Source organism: Danio rerio, chromosome 15 (assembly GCF_049306965.1).
Source record: "Danio rerio strain Tuebingen ecotype United States chromosome 15, GRCz12tu, whole genome shotgun sequence".
In the NCBI taxonomy this organism is placed as follows: domain Eukaryota; kingdom Metazoa; phylum Chordata; class Actinopteri; order Cypriniformes; family Danionidae; genus Danio; species Danio rerio.
This window is the reverse complement of record NC_133190.1, coordinates 39,639,595-39,660,304: the sequence shown is the minus strand read 5'-3', so window position 1 is coordinate 39,660,304 and position 20,710 is coordinate 39,639,595. Positions and strand designations below refer to the sequence as shown.

The window sequence follows — 20,710 nt, the reverse complement described above, 5'->3', positions numbered from 1 at the left end:
ACACCCTTCAACTGTGTGCGCAAGAGAGAGACAATCAATTTACTGTTAGCCGTCAGTCCATCTGACTCATCAATGAATGTATGCACGAATCCATAACCATAACAAATGCAAATCCCAGGGCAGATAAGTAATAAAGGAGCATAATGTCAAATCTTGCTCAATGATCTGCAGTGCTGCATTTCCCCCTCCAAACGTAGACATATTCGATAAATAAACAGAGAGATAAAAATTAATGAACAGTTTTGATTGCCGAATTGGAATTGGAGAAAACATCCACTCATATCAGGGCTATCTTTAAAAACCGATAATATAAGGCCAGATATTGCTACAACACGGAAGATAAATTTCAATTTACTGTTGCATTCTGTGCCACAGCAGGAGATATGAAATTTTGTCTTGGAGGACTGGAGGTGATAGTAAAATACAAGCCAATGTGCGCTCGACCAAATCCCAGCTCGTTCTACTCACGCCTGTGTCAAAATACTTCCTCGTACCAAATTGTGATGCATTTCCTCCAGTTACGAGTGACACTTTTCGCATTTTTGAGAGGGAGAGAGAAAAAAAATGCAAGCAAAGTGCTTCTAAAAATAGGAAATGAGCGTTTGAAATTGTGTCTCTTTCCTTAGGCATTGTTTTAATGATTTTCTCCAAATTAACTCAGGCTGCTGAGCCTCACCCTTTGTGATCTGGGAGTAATGTCAGCAGTAAACACTGCTTTTTTTTCACTGTATGCAAATATCAGTCATTATCTGACCCTACTGCACTGAAAACTCAGCTGTTGTCATTACTAAAGATATATTATACTAAAGATATTTAAAGCTAATATAGCTTGACATTACTTAAAATACCAGGTTTTGGCATCAAAACTTAAACAGGTGTTTTAACTTACTCATTGGGCAGCAAAAAAAACGTTTAATTAATATTTTTATAATTTCTCCTCTTTTTAATTAGGGATGTCCCAATCAGGTTTTTTTTTTTTTTGCCCTCAAGTCCAAATCATTTGATCCTGAGTATCTACCGATACCAAAACCCCATCCGATACTTCTACAATAAATAAAAAAGAATAAAGAAGAGTGAAGAAACAGATCCAGGATGATTCTTATTTTTTTTGTTGAATTCACCTTATTTGAACATTCAACATCTCTCTTAACAAACAGAGCACTTCTGTGAGGTAGCTTGAACAATCAAGTAATAACTAACATCAATTCTTAATTATTGGACTTTAGTGCAACAGTAAATATAAAAAACATATCGAATATGAAAAACAAATAGCACCTCAACTTAAAATACCCGGCAGGCAATGCTAAGTTCACCGTGTCTCACAGTTTGCTATGACAATGTTGTCATCATCAACTTTATAATACCTCTATACCACAGCCATACTTGTGCTTTCGGCTTTAAGCTGCTTTTGTGCTCTACTTTGCCGGGATATAGCCAATAGCATCTCTGCAAATGTGATGTCGTGCCGCACGCATTGTTGTTTCTGTGTGAAGTCGAGAAAGAGGTCTAACTCCGTGCCACCGCATAACTATAGATCTGCTTAAAAATAATTAGAATATATATATATATATATATACACACACACACAATCACTCACACACATATATATACACGAGTACTGATCGGGAAGTAATGTCCGATTAACCATGTCTCTGTTTGAAATAATTGGTTGCGCTTGAAATTCTGCCTAGACAACCTCACTGATTGGTCGATATATGTTACATTACACAAGGTGGTCGTTTGCTTGTGATGCAGAATTTTGCTGAAGTGCTGCAGGACAGAGGCACTACCTGAACCATCTGACGAAAGAGAAAAGTTAAATTAGTAAGTAGATATTTAAATGCTTGTATACATTTTTCTTAATTAATATACATAAAGTTCGCTGGATCGAGTCCCAGCTGGGTCAGTTGGCATTTCTGTGTGGAGTTTGCATGTTCTCCCCTTATTGGTGTGGGTTTCTTATCCCCCAAAGATTTGAATGAATTGGGTAAATTAAATTGGCCGTAGTGTGTGTGTGTGTGCATGTCCTGGTCCACCAGGTTGGGGGTTGAGCGTTGGGCCAACGACCTACCTCGTAAAAATGAGATGTTACGAATTTTGAACTTCGATATAAAAGGCCCTGGGAGTAAGTAAAAAAGCTGGACCATTTGGAGGTTTAGCCTATAAGCCATTTTAAGTTATTTGTACTTAAACGTTTAAGTTATCTGTACTTAAACATTTAGGTTATCTGTATTTAGGCATTTAAGTTGTCTGTACTTACGCATTTAAGTAATCTGTACCTAAACTTTTAAGTTACCCTTAGTTAAACATTTAGGTTATCTGTACTTTTTTTTAGCTATCTGTACTTAAGCATTTAAATTACTTCAATGAAGAGACCACATTTGGTCAACTCAGTTAAATGAGTTGTCGATTTCCCATGACTCAAACGAACTGAGGGTATCGCTTTCCTCAAATCATCTGAGTAGTCTTTATTATAGTCTTTATATTGTAGTCTTTATATAATAATAAAATTATTAGGGTTTGCAGTGTTTATCCAATCATGAACACAGTCCCCATACAACAACAACACAAAAGCAACCCTGTTGACAGGAATCCTGAGGGATGCACAAGATACAATTCCGCTCTAGGAGTGACTCTCGGCCTTGAAAAAAACAAACTGTCTGTTTTAATGTAACTGAAGACCTCCGATGACATCATTGCCCTCTTTTTATTTTCTCCTCCAGAGGAAGAAGTCAGCACAATTCCTCTTTGTCCACTCGCTCGTCTTTCCGCCCAAGGAAAATGAGGTGAGGATGTGGGTGGACGGAGAGGCTGAAAAAACAATGGAGATGGAGGAGATGGCCTTGTCCCAGAGTGAGGAACAACTGGCCACCTCTCCTCCGGGCTCTGCCATTAGCCGTGCGGGCTGGAGACCCTGACAGCTGATAACAAAAGCCCCCCCGAACGCAATGCCAAGTTCTTTATCTGTGTGCTCCTGCATGGGCAAGCTGATTACAGCCTTTCCCTCCGAAACCTTCTCATTTGCTTTTCTCTATTCCGCTAATTCTCCTCAGTGTTTGCTTGTGTGCGCGTCTGTTTGTAGGGTTGGGGGGGAAACGTGGGTGAGACCCCAGGGTCGCTGTCTTATGTCTGAAAGATAATTAAACAATAAGGCTATGTGTAGCATGTCTCGGGCGGAAAACAGAGAGAGCCATTGTTTCAAGACCCCCCTAAATTAACAGCTGTATGTGTCATCAGAAGCACAGTTTGAACGCTATGATGGGCAAATGAGGGCGCGGGAAAAATGGAAAACAGGGAAGAGTCGCGGCCTTTTCTCCACAGGAGGTACCATATATATAATGTTAAAGAGATGTTTCACCCAAAGATGAAAATGTACACACTATTTACTCACATTTGAGTGTCTTTCTTCTGTTGAACAAAACAGGAGATATTTTGAAGAATGCTGAAAATGAGTAACATCCATAGGAGAAAAAATTATATTATTGAAGTCAGTGATTTGAGGTTTCCAACATTTTACTAAATATCTTATTTTGTTTTTAACAGAAGAAGGAAACTACTGGTTTGAAGCAAGTAAATGTTGATTAAATTTTTGAGTGAACTATCCCTTTAACCTACAGAATTCTGTTTACCTGCAACAAAGGCTTCCCTCATCTTTATTTTTTTTTAACTGTAACGAAAAGGTATAGCATAATCCTGATCCCCGGAGACCTATTCACAAGCCTGAATGTCATTCTCAGCATCAGTCCCAGCAACACATCTAAAATTCGTACGCTAGAATGTTGTCTGGGGAGAAAATCTCGCGATTTGCTCTCTGCTGTAAACAAAACTGACCTTTATGTTGAATTTGTCTCCGAGCGCCAACCTCTCCCTGTAAAAGAGCCCAGAGCACTCAAGCGCTCGCAGCCAGTCCATCTCGCTCCGGTCTGCAGAGTGCAAGCGAATCAAAGCAGGCCAAAACTCATCCATATCTATGCCATACGAGCGTCTCCTAAATAATGCAGCAGTCCTCCCCGCACCAGACAGATTCTGCTGCATCGGCGCTATTGTGAATCGTGTGTGTCACACACTTACTCCCTCTAACTCAAACGCACACACTCACCACTCAACTTTCTTGCCTTCCAACTTTGCAAACCCCTTTCGATAGGGAAAACAGGTGAATTATGAAAGCGCTTTTCTGTCTTAGACTTTAATAACTGCTGTATTACTGTATGAATATCGCAAAACATACAATACTTTTAAATGAAGCACCGTTTCCATCCAGTGAGTCAAAGAGAACAAAATCATGATAAACGTGCCTATTATACAAATGAATTGATTTATTTAAAATGCATTCAGTAAAGGTGTTTCTATAGGAGTTTTCTTATTAGATAAAAAGTTTATCCTACTCAGTTGAGCACATTCGTTTTTATGGAAACATGCACTGTTAACAATTCCCTGTAGAATCTACAGTAACTTACTGGCAGCAGTTTGCCAGTAACTTACAGTAAAATCAATCACAGCAAAACTACTGTATTTACATTTACATTACCATTTATCTTGCTGTAGATTTGCTGGCAGCTAGCTCTCTGCAACTGTCACATGGTCGCCCACTGAAGCTAAGCAGGGCTGCGGCAGGTCAGTACCTGGATGGGAGATCACACGGGAAAGCTAGGTTGCTGCCGAAAGTGGTGTTAGTGAGACCAGAAGGGGGCACTTAGCCTGCGGTCTATGTGGGTCCTAATGCCCCAGTATATTGATGGGGACTTTATACTGTTCAAGGATTGCCGGCTTTTGGATGAGTTGTTAAACTCTCTCTGGTTGTTAAAAATCAGAAATTAACTAATTAACCCCAGCATCCTTGCCAATTTATTTACTTTACGTTATCTATATATACTTCTATGTTTATATATCTATATTTACTTTACGTTATATATATTTACTTCTATGTTTATGTATCTATATTTACTTCTTTACGTTATCTATATTTACTTCTATGTTTATATATCTATATTTACTTTACGTTATCTATATTTACTTCTATGTTTATATATCTATATTTACTTCTTTTACTTTACGTTATCTATATTTATTTCTGTTGATATATCTATATTTACTTCTTTTAATTTACATTTTCTGTATTTATTTCTATTTTTATATATCTATATTTACTTTACATTATCTATTTTTACTTCTAAGTTTATATATCTATATTTAATTCTTTACGTTATCTATATTTACTTCTCTTACTTTACGTTATCTATATTTATTTCTGTTTATATATCTATATTAACTTTTTTATGATATCTAAATTTATTTCTATGTTTATATATCTATATTTACTTTACGTTATCTATATTTACTTCTAAGTTTAAATATCTATATTTACTGCTTTACTGTATCTATATTTACTTCTGTTTAAATATCTAGATTTAATTTTACTTCGTTACCTATATTTGATTCTATATTTATATATTTACTTTAAGTTATCTATATTTATATATCTATATTTATTTTTACTTTGTTACTTTATTTTTACTTTTATATTTTTATATCTGTATTTACTTCTTTATTTTCATTACTTTATCTATATTTGCTTCTATATTTTATATCTATATTTACTTCTTTATTTTCTTTACTTTATCTATATTCATTCATTCATTTTCTTGTCGGCTTAGTCCCTTTATTAATCCGGGGTCGCCACAGCGGAATGAACCGCCAACTTATCCAGCAAGTTTTTACTCAGCAGATGCCCTTCCAGCCACAACCCATCTCTGGAAAAACTTTATCTATATTTACTTATATATTTATATATCTATATTTCTTTTACTCTTTTAATCTTTTTTTTCTTTTACTCTTTTTTATTATATTCCCCATTGTATGCGACTTTGAGCAAAGCAAGTGAGAAGAAAATTTGAAATATTTACCCTATCTGATACTCCCTCTTAACACGCAGACATACAGCCTCCCATTACACTCCTGTACATACAATACAAATATTAAAGCTTTTAACAAAACACACACGCACACACACACACACACACACACACACACACACACACACACACACACACACATACATAATTAAGTCATTTTCTGTCCCCATACAGTCCCCAACAACGTTCAGCTCATGCATAATACAAAAAGCTCAGAAAACAAACTCGGAGAGCCACAAAGCCAGAAATACCAGCAGACCACCCCACTCAATCTCAGCGCCCAGCAGTCCCCACCACTAATGGCAGGCCCCGTGTGCAGGTCAAACTATCTGTCCCTCTAATGGAACAAGCTGAAACATTAAGACAAGACTGCAAAGCTGCTTGTTGGAGTGTTTACATGTATGTGGCTGAGTCTGAAACCGAAGCAGTACAGTCAGTCAGTTACTTAACCAAAAACAGTTTTGTATGAAAGAACCTACTTAAAGCGATAGTTCTCCCATAGATGAAAAAGACTTTTTTTCATTCCCTCATGTGGTATTAAACATTAATGAGAGTCCCAAATGATTGTTGGCACCCATCGACATCCATAGTGAGAAAAAAAAAAAGATTACTATAGAAGACAATGGGTGCCAGCACCAAGAATTTCATTTATTCATTCATTTTCCTTTGGGTTAGTCCCTTATTTATCAAGGGTTGCCACAGCGGAATGAACCACCAACTATTCCAGCATGTTTTACACAACGGATGCCCTTCCAGCTGCAACCCATTACAGGGAAAGCTACTAGAATTTATCTAAATATATTCTTTTGAGTTCAACATGTTCAAATGTGTTTTGAACAAGTGAAGGGCGAGTAAATAAAGGCAGCCTCTTTATTTTTGGGTGAGCTATCACTTTAAGAAAATGCTTTTACAACACCGCTATGATGCCTAATGATCTAGAACATATTTAAGCGAGCCTTAGACACATCTACCAAATATTTAATGATTGTAATAATTATTTTAGTGGAATGAGAAATGAGCATTTCATCGCCATATTATAGATAGTAAAAATGCATAGTCTCTGCTGCCTTTAAAAACCAAACTGCTTAAGACATCTTAGAACACAGTTATTTGTTGCACAAGTGCTAGATTTAAAGGGATAGATCACCCAAAAATAAAAAATATGTCCTCATTTACTCTGTTCACTAGGTTTTAAACCAGTTTGGAACTGCCAAACACAAAATAAGATATTTTCTCCAGTAAACATTGACTTCCATAGTATTTGTTCTTTCTACAATGGATGTAAATGTTTACAGATTTTCAGCTTTCTTAAAAATAGTAATAATAAATAAATAAATATACAATCTACGGTCATTTTATTAGGTACACCTCTCTAACAGCTCATTAACGCAAATTTCTAATCAGCCAATAACATGGCAATAACTCAATGCATTTAAGCATGTAAACATGGTCAAGACGATCTGCTGCAGTTCAAACTGAGCATCAGAATGGGAAAGAAAGGTGAATTAAGTGTCTTTGAACATGGCTGGTTACAGACATGCTGGGTATTTCAGAAACTACTGATCTACTGGAATTTTCATGCACAACCATCTCTAGGGTTTACAGTAAATGGTCCTGAAAAAGAAAAAATATGCTGCTAAAAATCGAAAGGCAACAGTAACTCCGCTCGTCAAAACCAAGGTATGCAGAAGAGCATCTCTGAACTCCCAACACATCAAACTTTGAGGCAGATGGGCTACAACAGCAGAAGACCACACCAGGTGCCACTGATGTCAGCTAAGAACTGGAAACTGAGGCTACAATTAGCACAGGCTCACCAAAATTGGACAATCGAAGTATGGAAAGATGCAATCATGCCAATATAGACCAAAATCTCTGAGGAATATTATACATTATATATAATATACAAAAAATATTATATATAATATACAAATTCTCTGAACACAAAGGATTAAGGTAGTTCTGAAGGCCAAAGAGGGTCCAATCCGGTACTAGGAAGGTGTACCTAATAATGTGGCCGGTGAGTGTATATCATTGTTAGGTCAACTATTCCTTTATTAGCTATTCCACTATACTATTATAAAAAAGCTAAATATTCAATCATCAACCTTGCTAATTCTCATCATCAACCCTACAGAGCGGGAAAGCAAGAAGTTATGTGAACAACTGTGCGTTAAGATACAAAATGCTAAAATAAAATGACTCAAATAATAATGCACAAAGGGATAGTCGGTTATGTGTTTCTTTTGCTCTTTACGAGGGAAAAGCACTAAGGAGGAAGGAAGCAGTGGGCGAAAGTCTTATGATCTTAACACGCTTCCTTTGAACGCTGCCTTATGGGACTTGCCAACACCATGCCAAAGGTTTCAAAAAAAAAGAGCACAGTGTTGGAGATTACTTGGAATACCGATGGCACAGTGCAGCGGAATTCCACCGGGAAACTGAGGGACATTCCGAGAAAGCAAATTATGGCTGGGAGAAAGAAGCAGCGGAGCTTTTGTAGGGGCATGCACATGAATATCTGGCACTAGGGGCCGGTCTCTTCAAGACTCTGTCATGTTCTCTGCTTCAATCCAAAGTCTTTGCTACTAGTTCTGAGCCTTCGTCTTGTCAGGCACTATGAGATTGTGTGTGCTTGTGTGTCTGTGGGCTTGTTTGTGTGATTTATGAGGGCACACATTTGTAAAATGACATGGGTATAACCTTGGTATAACAATGCTTAAGTGGTTTATGAGGACATGCCTTGCGTTCTCGTTATTTTAAATTGTTTAAAGCCATAATTAATGTTTTTTTTTCACATTCAAAATGTACTTCAAGTGAGGGTTGGGTTTACGGGCAGGGTAAGCCCATTTAATAATCATTTTAGTATAAAAGTGTAAAATACATTACGCATATGCAGAGTCCTCATAAATCTCGTGTGTGAACTCGTTCTATGTTTTTATGAAGACACATTCGTAAAATGACATGGTTATAACCTAGGAATTGAAATGTTGAGGTGGTTCATGAGTACATGCCTTGTGTCTTTGTTTTGAAATTGTTTAAGATATTACTTTACAGGTTTTGTTTAACATTTAAATTAGCCACATGTTTTCTGTGATTGTCATGCATATGGTAAGGTCATATAATAAGTGTTTTTTTTGTATAAAATATATTACAAATATGGAGAGTCCTCATAAATCACAAAAACAACGTGTGTGCACTAATTTAGTTTTTTTCAACTAGGACAAATTTGTATAATGAACAGGTATGACCTAGATATTACAGTGTTGAAGTGGTTTATGAGGACATGCTGTTTGTCCTTGTAAATTCAAACAGTTTAAAACAATACTTAACAGGGTTTTTTACATTTAAAGTTTGACAGGTTTCATGAGAGGGTTGGGTTTAGGGGTAGGGTAAGCCCATATAATAAGCAATTTTTGAGTATAAAATACATTACGTGTATGGAGAGTCCTCATAAATCACCAAAAAAACAACTTGTGTGTAATCGTTTTGGTTCAACGAGTATAAGTTTGTATAATGACATGGGTATTATAATGTTGAGGTGGTTTATGAAGACATACCTTGTGTCCTTGTTATTTTCAATTGTTTAAAATCATACTCAAAGGTTTTTTTCCACATTCAAAATGTATTTCATGTGAGGGTTGGGTTCAGGGCTAGGGTAAACCCATATAATAATTATTTCAGACTATAAAATACATTACCCGTATGGAGAGTCCTCATAAATCACACAAACCAACATGTGTGATGTTCTCTTTATGAGAAGAAATTTGTATATTGGCATGAGTATGACCTAGGTATTAAAATGTTGAGGTGGTTTATGAGGACATGTCATGTGTCCTCATAATTCAAAATACTTAACAGGATGTTTTTTGACTTTCAAAATTTGCCACAGGTTTTAAGTGACATTTGGGTTTAGGGAAGGGATATATAATAAGCATTTTACAGTCTAAACAACATTATGCCTTCACTCAAAACAATAGTTTGCTGCTTGTTCAAACTGCTTAATTCCACACTCGGTCCTGGAGGGCCAATGTCCTGCATATTTTAGTTCTAACCCCAATTAAACATACCTGAACCAGCTAATTATGCTCTTTCTAGGTACACTAGAAACTTCCAAGGAGGTGTGTTGAAGGAAGTTGGAGCTAAACTTTGCAGGACACCGGCCCTCCTGGACCGAGTTTGGACACTCCTGGCTTAATTAAACAAGTTGAAACAACACAATTCTTGATTTTTTTATTTTTAAATGAATTGTTTTATTAGTTGTTTCATTGTTAAATCAACCTAAAATTGTAAAAACCATTAAATTAACTTAAGCTGGAACAACATGAAGGGATTGAATGGAAACCAGCATTTTTACAGTGCATGGATAGTCCTCATAAACCACCAAAACGTGTATGTGTGAGAGAGAGGAAAAGACAGCCAAACAGAAAAGACAAACAAGAGAGAGGCCTGGAGATAAAAGAGACGTGTGTTTGCACCTACGTTTGAGTGTGTATATGTCTGGGTGAGTGTGTAAGGAAGCATGTGTGTTTGTGCGCACCGGGACAATTCTTCTTTCTCTGCGCTATCTATCCACGAGCCATTATTCAGAGAGGGAGCTGGTGAGTCAGATGTGAGCTGGTGGTGCTTTCTCAGAGTGTGGCGTGCTGCTTGTATAGATGTCAGGTGAGATGAGTGGTTCAGGCCATCCGGGAGCCTCTCTGCTCCTCCCAAAGCAGCTGCCACCAGTCTGTCAAAGAATTGCTCGGCTACATCCTATTCTTCCCTCACCCCCCTCCTTCTGTTTTACTTAACACACCCACTTAATGATGACAAAAACATCCAGAGTGCTGCCAGGGTCATATTTTACCCCCCTAAACAAGACAGAAACTTAACAAAGTAGCTGTAACTAATAGCTGTTGAAGAGAAATACTCTGATAAAGCTCTGATTTGTACAAAAATGTAATCAATTGTTGAGTTATTTATCTTGTTTGAAGGGATAGTTCACCCAAAATGTTAAATTGACTCACTGTTTACTCATCCTCAAGTTGTTTTAAACTTTCATGTGTTTTTTTTTTCACTAAAGCTGTAAACCAGTAACCATTGACTTCTATGCTATGAAAAACAAATACTATGCAAGGCAATGGCTAACAGTTCCAAACCTTCTGTTGAATACTAACAAAGACATTTTGAAGAAAGCTGGAAACCTGTAACCATTGATTTCTCTGGTATAAAAAAAACAAGTACTATGGAAGGCAATGGTTACCAGTTCCATACCTTCTCTTGTTGAATACTGACAAAGATATTTGTTTGTAAACCAGTAACCTTTGACGTCTTTGGTAGGAAAAGCAAGTACTGTAGAAGTCAATGGTTACTGGTTCCAAACCTTCATGTGTTTTTTTCTCCTGTTGAATGCTAATAAAGATATTTTGAAGGAAACCTGTAACCATTGACTTTATATTTGGAAAAACAAATACCATGAAAGGCAATGGTTTCCAGTTTTAAACCTTCTCCTGTTGAATACTAACAAAGTTATTTTAAAGAAAGGTAAAAACCAGTAACCCTTGACTTCTATAGTACGAAAAGTAAGTACTATGGAAGCCAATGGTTACCGGTTCAAAACCTTCATTTGTTTCTTTTTCCTGTTGAATGCTAATGAAAATATTTCGAAGGAAACCAGTAACCATTGACTTTTATATTAGGAAAAACAAATACCATGAAAGGCAATGGTTACCGGTTCCAAACCTTTTCCTGTTGAATACTAACAAAGATATTTTGAAGAAAGCTGGAAACCAGTAACCATTGACTTCTATGGTACAAAAAAGCAAGTACTAAGCAAGTCAATGGTTACTGGTTCCAAACCTTCATGTTTCTTTCTCCTGTTGAATACTAACCAAATTATTTTGAAGAAAGCTGTAAACCTGTAACCATTGACTTCTACGATACCAAAAGCATGCACTATGGAAGTCAATGGTTACCGGTTCAAAACCTTCATGTGTTTCTTTCTCCTGTTGAATGCTATTGAAGATATTTTGAAGGAAACCTGTAACTATTGAATTTTATGGTAGGAAAAACAAATACTATGGAAGTCAATGGTTACCGGTTACGATCTTTTATCAAAATATCTTCTTTTGTGTTAAAATCGAAGGTAAATGACTACAGAACTTTCATTTTTGGGTGAACTATCCATTTAACTGATTCATAGTGTTATTTTATGCTGTGTGTGGTGATTATTATAAATTTACAGGCTATTTGTGAACCAGGCAGGCATTTTATTAACATTTCCGTCTAATTTATATATTCCCTCTAAGTTTGTGATGGTAGGCATTTAGATTCAACATTTAAATTTAATTACCGCCTCCATCCGTGTCAATACGGCGGCCTCATTTATCAAAGAGACAGACAGAAAGCGCAGCTTAACCGCCAATAAACATTTGTTTTTAATTCGTTTACTGGAGTGCCGACCGAAAGCGCTTTGCCTCGCTTGCGGTTACGCCGTTAATTGGGAGAAGAAACACTTTTGGATCTGAGGGGGCCGGGGGATTTTGAAGCCTTTATCTCAAGCAGAATCAAAGCCGGCGTTAATAATACACCCGATGAATAAAATATTTGTTAAAAGGCGTGGAAACAACAGACACACTGTAAAAATAGGCCAGGCTCGAGGATGCTGGAGCTACTACTCTGCAAATGAATCAACCTTTCACAGTCAAGTATAGCGCCACCTGTGGTGTAAAATAATCAGTGCAAAATCAAACACAGCTAACATCAAATAGCATACTTTAAAGAGAAGAAAGAGTTTGGAAGTTTTAAAAGTAATGCTACAGAAAACAAACCGGGTAGGCACAGACTTGTTTACTGCATATGATTCAAATTGCATGTTGTGGTGCTGTAAAAAAGTTCACATGCATATTCTACAGTGTCACTCTGCAGGGAAGAGAACTGTTAAGAATTTAACATCTCCAGTTGTTTGTTAGGCTATATGTTTGGGAAGATGTACATTTGAAGTGGAAAAATACAAATAGGTTACTAAGATAATAAGACGATCAAAATGACTTTTGCTGCTTGTTCAAACTACTTATTAAAAAGGAGCTGAAACAACACAATTCTTGAGATTTTATGGGGATAACTTTATTTTTATGTTTAATCCAGTTAAATTAAAACTTTTAGTTAACTTAATCAATTTGTGTTGGGACAACGTGAATGAATTGTGTGGAACCCTGCATTTTTTACAGTGTATTGTTTTGCGTTTTTTTTTTTTTTTTGGGACAACGTAATTTTTTTTGTTCAATTGACTTAAATTTGTAAAAAACTATTAGTTACTATTAAGTTAACATAATTGATTTTTGTTGGGAAAATATAAAGGAATTATGTAAAACCTAGCATTCTTTAATATTACCAGGCTAAAAAACGCATTTTAATTAGTTTCACAGATCATATTTACATATTTAGCTTACATTGTAAGCCACACACACCAAAGAACACAACAATTCTTGTTTAGAGTCGAGTAAAACACGCATAGACCATTTCAATGTGGGGATGTTATGATCATTTCCTGCTTGTCAAACTTTTTTATAAATGTAAAAAGAGGGAATTCAACCATAACTCAACGTTAAAACAACTATCACAGCATTATTTATCAACGTATACCTTTTTGGATTCTCGGAAACTTCGAGAAACGTAAAACTGGAAATACGTTAAGACCATTGTTATTGTTTACTTCCCTCAAAATGGTCTTTACACACTCTCATCTAAAACCGCTTAATTGCATTCACTATAAAGAGTCGGCTCATGGGAGTCATTTGTTCGGAAATCGAACAACATTGGTCACGGCGTTTTTTAATTCACAAAAAAGAACCGACTCATTAGAGTCATATTCGTTATTTGAACTCTACCGCTCGCGACTCACTAAGACGAACCAGTTCATAACAAATCATTCAGTCGGGAATCGGATTACAGCAGTCTCCCTTTATGTTTATGACTCACTGTAAAGAACCTGTTCACGAGAGTCATTTCATCAGTCTTGCTGCACTCTCCGCGTAGTCAGAGTGGCGTTCCGTACACATCATCAGCGTATATAGGCTACTAAAGCACGTTCGAAATGTTCCTTTAATGAAAGAATCCCCCTTTGGAACGCGTTCTACTGGGTCATTTTTAAAAGAGTGTCTCCCGTTTTCCGTTTCTCCGCAGCGCTGCCACTCCATCAGAAACAAAGAGGCTGAGTGCAGCAGACGATCGCCAGCTCATTCACACTCACAGCAGATCAGGCTTGCGAGAGATGCCCGCGGCCACTACTACATAAAGTACAAAATAATGAATAAATCAACACTGCGAGGAGCATAATCCTTCAGATCGCGCGCATTCCCGGCTCCCATTAGACTGTATAGAGAAATGTCGCACCTCTGCCCAGCACCATTTATATTTATTTAATGCTGTTCAATTATTCTGTTTGAGAGAAGAGAGGAGATGGTGACTTCCTGATGGGGTTTGCTGTGAAATTATTAAGAGGTGTTTCTTCTGTTTTGGAGACTGTGATCAGCACATCTTTAATGCATCAGACCTCTATGGCTTTTAACACACTTTCAAACCCTTATCACTCTATCATGGTCACACCTGGTTCCTTCTTCAACTTTTCTCCAAGTCTGCTGTCTAGACGATGCCATTAAATGGGGCACTGAGTAACTCAAATCAACATGTCACTCGTGTACAGTATACCCTCAGGTCTAGTATAAACACACAGGTATGCATTAGTCAGAATTGCACCCACTTGTTCCATACCGATTACAAAAAAGTTTCCAAAGCACATTCATTAGATCCATCACACATACACAAACACCATATTGAGATGAATATGCCAATATCTGAGTGTTTTTCTTAATATCTACACAGTATGACACAATATACTACATAAGTAGAAGCAGCACTTGATGAAGCTATATGACATTAGCATGTTTTGGCATGCACCATTAAGTAGCCTAATTAGTGTGCCATACAAATCCATACATTTCAGTAATATAGCAATATAATGCCATCAGTGCATCATCATGACACAGCCACAGTACTTCTGCACGGGTGCAGAGAGCTGTAGATCAACAACCGCAGCATTATGCTGGAGAACACGCCTGTACTGAACAAGTTTAATTTCCAAATTAGCCTTGTTTGCATTTGGCGCAGTGCCACTCGCCCAGTGTATCGCCAGGGTCTCACTAGAACCTCATATGTCACAAAACGCACCTCCGACACACCTAAAACACACTGCGTTAACTTCAGAACCGGGCGCGCTGCCGCTGATAATCGCGTTACGATTAGGTTGGCGCATCGCTCAGAATTACACACATCCGATTTCAGCTTTAGACTAGTTGCTTAACTAAAACGGATTGTCTTACCTGTTCCTAAAAGGCACAATGCGATGTAAAACGCCAACATGTTTCCGGAGTCTTCAACACTTGTCCTGCAGTCCAGACTGAAAGTGCGCACGAAAGCTCCGACCGGACTGAACGCAGAAGGGTGTTTTTTTTTGCTGGTCCTCGCCCACCTCTTGATTCAATAAGGTAAAAAATGTGAAAGAAAAGCAAAAGTGATTATGTCAGCATCAGCTCTGAGAGCTGAAAGTCTCTACTGCCATCCGAGCATCAATGCTGGGTGTCTGTTTAAAGTTCAGAACTTTCTTGCGATCGTCCTCCTTGTCTTGAATGAATATCTCCTCGCTCGGTTTTGTTCAGTTGAAGTTGCTTTAATGCATCAATCCAAGTGCTCGGAGTAAATCCTGCGACTGAAAGCAAAAATCTCCCTCTCTCCCGATCTGCGGGGCTCCGCGCTCCTGTGCAACTGAGCGCGTTTCAGCACCACAAGCTCTACAGCGCATATAAACGCCTTCTCTTGCGCACAGCTTCCTCAGTACTGCTGTCTGTCTCCGCGAGCTCACTCTCCTGTTATGCAGGGGCGAGGATACGATCCGCACTGGCTGTCGTATAGGCTACTACTGGCTGACTGGATGCTGGCACGGTGAATAGCGCAGGCGCTTTTTGCTTTGCCTGGGGACCATCGAGTTTGAGAATGAAGTAATTCTCAGTCCTTAGGGACAACCGTTGGCCTACGCCCCCGGGTCCTGCGATTGGTTAAGGGTTTAAACTATAGGGGGGTGACTAACATGAGGGTGTTTGGTCCTTAAACAACAGGGGGTGCTTGGTTATGCGCGCCTCTGAATGAATAAACTGCTGGGGGAAAGTAAACAGGTGTGTCCTGGAGCAAACAGAGTTTACGGAGCAGATGATCCTAATGGGGTTTCTTTAAATAAAGACTCAATATGCATCTGCTGTGATTCAGTGAGACGTATTTACTTGGTCAGTTGTTGTTGTTGTTTAGAGCTTTATTTGTGGATGGATATCTGTGTCCGAAAAGTTGACGTAAAGCAAAAATAAATAAATAAATAAAATTAAAATAAAAAAGAAATTAAATAAGTTATAACAATAAATAAATAAATAATAATTTCAGGGCATCACGGTGGCACAACAGGCTAGTTTTTCATCTGAAACTTGAACAGCATGCTTTTTTCTAATGATATATAATGTAGTAGATTTGTATTAGAAAAGTAAGCATTATTAAAAAAAATTCTTCTAGTTAATGTTTTTGGTAGCCTACATTAAAAATGTGGTTGATGACTATTTGACAAGCTAATCCAGCAAAAATAGTGCTTAAAAAGTATTAAAACCTCATAATTAAATAGAAAATGAAAACAATAACTGCAAAAAAATACATGTTTTAGGAAAAAATAACCACTCTTTTTCACCAGGCTGGCTACAGGCCTGAGTTAGCGGTTCATTCTGCTGTGGCAACCCCTGATTAATAAAGGGACTAAGTTGAAAATAAAATAAATGAGTCAACAAAAAGTTCATTATTTGCAAAAACTTACTTTCATTATGTGTAGCCTATTTATTCAAACTGATATTAAATAAAATAATAAATACATTTTCATTATCCAAAACATGAAAAACATTCTCACTGGATGGTCTGAAAACAAAGGAAAAGGAGAAACAAAATCCTTTGTAGAACGTCACATGCTGTTTGATAGTGGTTGTAAACTGCTGAGATCAGCAGCGAATATCCAAATAAACTTTCAGAGAGAGCGAGAGAGAGAGAGAAAACCTCTTTGACATGTCAATAAAAACTCCTAATAAAATAAACAGATGAAAAATCATCCTGGAAGTGCTTCACCTGAATGCTAAGTAAAGCCTAATTTAATCTATGGCATGATATTTGATATTGTAATGTATTTATTTAATAATATTCCACCATTCACTCTGTTTGTTTGTTTGTTTGTTTATTTATTTATTTATTATCAGCGTTCATTTTTTTAAATGTATAAACGACATTCAAAATAATGCCAGAGGTGTGTAGGCCTACATAAAAAATATGAAAAGCATAATAATTATATAAAAGTACATAGATTCAATATGTAACATAAAATAAAAAATAAAGAAAATATTCTATTTTTATAATTTTTTTTCTTATTTGTTTTATTTTGGCTAGAATAAAAGCAGTTTTTAATTTTTTAAAAACCATTCTAGGGACCAAATTTATTAGCCCCTTCAAGCAATTTTTTTCTGATAATCTACAGAACAAAGAATCGTTATACAATAACTTGCCTAATTACCGTAACCTGCATAGTTAACCTAATTAACCAAGTTAAGCCTTTAAATGTCACTTTAAGCTGTATAGAAGTGTCTTGAAAAAGATCTAGTAAAATATTATTTACTGTCATCATGTCAAAAATAAAAAATAAATTAGTTATTAGAAATGAGTTATTAAAACTATTATGTTTAGAAATGTGTTGAAAAATTCTTCTCTCTATTAAACAGATATTGGGGAAAAAAACTAAACAGGTGGGCTAATAAGTATGACTTCAACTGTGTATAATACAAGTAATGCTAGGTCTTGTTATTGTTTGTTTATTTATTACGTCTTGCAACCATGCTACTATAGGGTCTATGCAGGAGGACTTTTAATTTTTAATAACCCAGTTAAAGCGCTTCCGGTGAGCTGTATGCCATTACAAAATCGCAGCGTCTGTTCTCTTTAAATATCAATGATTTGCACAACTTGATTGATATAATATATAGTGGGTCTCAGAATGAATAAGAAGAACTGCGTTGAGTTTTTTTTTTTTTTTTTTTTTTTTGCGCTATTTTATTTTATGTGTTAAAATAGATTTTACTTCAGTATTTTCAATGGAGTTTCTGATTGCTTGCTGATCCTGACTGCGCATGCGTGTAAATAACGTAGGCCTAGAGGTCGACGCAGTTGTTGTTATTTTGCGATTGTCCCAGAACGCGTCATATAGCTCCGGAAATATACACGTCATCTTCAAATGTTGATTGGGATTCAACCGGATATCCACGTGCAAAAGGTAAGCTACATTGTTTGTACTACTTTGCAGCGATGGAAATGAATCTTAATGGTTAGGTAGTACGCCAACATGTTCGTCATAGTTAAGGAAGCCCTTTTTAGCATCCCCCTTTGTGTTTTCTCATCAAAAAATACGCTGGAAACTTTTATCCATCGTGTCAAAGAGGTGATGACTATAAAACCTCGCTGACGGTTGTGGTCTCCATCCCGTTAAGATTTATTGCAGGTGAGGGGATCAAATGTGAGACTGCCGTTCACAGACACATGCTGATGAGAGAAACAGCTTGCTGGAGGCGCAGATGATGGGATTCCTGCGAGTTGAAACGGGGTCTCACGCCTGCCGTGAGTGTCGAGTAAACATCAACAACCACCGCGTTAAGTTTACCAGGTTTTGACAGGGTGTGAGCCAGACCTGCTAATTAACATCTACTTTCGTTGTTTGAACAAAGCCACGAGTGACGTGACTTCTTAGATTGGGGTAAAGTTGGTTTTATATTTGCACAATCAGACTTTCTCCTTAATAAAACAATTGCAGGCATGTATTCTTGGCAAAATCTAAATAAGGAAATCATTAACAGCCAATGACTATCAAAGTACAACATTGTTCACAATCAGTCAAATAGTACTAATGTTGTTATGAAAGCACACTTGCAGTTTCAGACTGAATATTCAAAGTATGATAAACAATATAGGGATCATGTCATAAGTTGTCTGAATGAATATACAAATGTCAAATGAACTTTACCTCAATTCTTAGTGAGCCTCTCACTGTAAGATTCATTCATTTTCTTTTCGGCTTAGTCCCTTTATTAATCTGGGGTCGCCACAGTGGAACTTATGCAGCATATATTTTATGCAGCGGATGCCCTTCCAGCTGCAACCCATCACTGGGAAACATCCATACACACTCATTCACACACATACACTACGGACAATTTAGCTTACCCAATTCGCGTATACCAGTAGTTCTCAAACTTTTTTTCATCAAGTACCACCTCAGAAAAGAATTGTCTCTCAAAGTACCACAATGATAAGCAGTATTGAAGAACAGTAGTGTAGTGTGCCCGATAAAGCAAAGACAGCACTGCCCCGTTCAAAAACGAGGCAGATTAATTTCTATTGTTATAAATATTTGCTATTGTCAGCCACTTTAAACATTATAAATAGTTTGAACATTAACACTGTGCTTATATGTAAAAAATAAAAATAAAACATCAATATTTAAATTTAAATATGCTTTTAAATTTTAAAAATGGGACACTGTAAAAATGTCCATGGTTTCAATGGTTAAAAAAACTGACAAAATGCTACAGTAAAAATCAATAACCTGGATAACAGTATGTTTCCTTTATTTATATATATATATATATATATATATATATATATATATATATATATATATATATACACAGCAAATAACTGTAAATTGACTTTTCCAGAATTTCCTGCATGGCGCGTCACTTTTTGTGCTTTTTGTTGCAATGATTATAGATCTTTTTAGTTGTTTCCAGTTCAGTTGAGTTTTGTACATTACATATTTATGCTACATTTAATGTTGATAAACAATGTTTATTTCATGACAATAATATTTGTCATGAAATACAATGTTTATTTCATTTATTTCATTTCATATTTCATGAATTTCATGCGTGTTACCATACTGGTGTTTAGTAGTTGTATGAATGACAATGAGCACCTTCTATACACTGATACACTTTTCTGGTTATGTGAAAAGTTGTTTGGGATGAGCATTAGTTCATTAAGTAACTTTCTCATCACCACCTCCATATGGCTGTGTTAACGTGTCTAACTGTGTAACAAAAGATGTGTAGATTTTGGTAATTTGAAATACAGACATATTACATCTATAAATTAATGAACTACCATAGTTTACTGTAAAAATAAAAAAAATACTTTTACGGTTTTTACCGTATATTTAACGGTAAAATACTGGCAACCACAGCTGATGTTTTTTTACTGTAAAGTTTACAGATTTATTTTTTTACAGTGTAGGTTACTGTTCCTCAAAAGTAAAAAAAAAAAACAAAAAACCTCTACTTAAATGTAAAGTATTCAAATATAGTCGCCAGTTCATCAACACCTGTAAATGTTGCCTCAGAAATATAGGCTATATGTCATCATTTATATATAAATATATTTTTTTAAATAAATTTTGAAATGCATGTAGCATGTACATATGACATGTTTGATTTCTCCACGTACCACCAGAAGTAGCCCGCATACCACTAGTGGTACTTGTACTACAGTTTGAGAACCACTGACCTTTACCACATGTTTTTTTTTTGACTCATTGTGGAAACCGGAGCACCTGGAGGACACCCACGCGAACACAGGGAGAACATGCAAACTCCACACAGAAATGTCAACTAACCCACCCAGGGCTTGAACCAACGACC

General features: G+C 36.6%; 2 protein-coding genes across 13 annotated transcripts in view; one reads left to right on the top strand and one right to left on the bottom strand.

Annotated features, from left to right (window-relative positions):
* kirrel3l (kirre like nephrin family adhesion molecule 3, like) overlaps positions 1-15,943 on the bottom strand; it is an 85,874-nt gene extending 69,931 nt beyond the window's left edge. Inside the window, exon 1 of one of the 2 annotated variants that reach the window (NM_001099344.2) lies at positions 15,275-15,943. In NM_001099344.2, the coding sequence (NP_001092814.2) occupies positions 15,275-15,314 (40 nt within the window). In that variant the 5' untranslated portion in view covers positions 15,315-15,943. The remainder of the gene's footprint in view (positions 1-15,274) is intronic. The other variant, XM_073923079.1, reaches the window with a different exon arrangement.
* Positions 1-20,710, top strand: part of nphs1 (NPHS1 adhesion molecule, nephrin) — a 483,647-nt gene that overhangs the window by 56,083 nt on the left and 406,854 nt on the right. For 8 of the 11 annotated variants that reach the window (XR_012390576.1, XM_073923249.1, XM_073923251.1 and 5 more), the window contains exon 1: positions 18,254-18,294. The exons of the other annotated variants lie outside the window; for them this stretch is intronic. The gene's annotated coding sequence lies outside the window, so the exon portion shown is untranslated. Of the gene's footprint in view, positions 1-18,253; positions 18,295-20,710 lie in introns of those variants that run through there. 11 annotated transcript variants of the gene reach the window in all.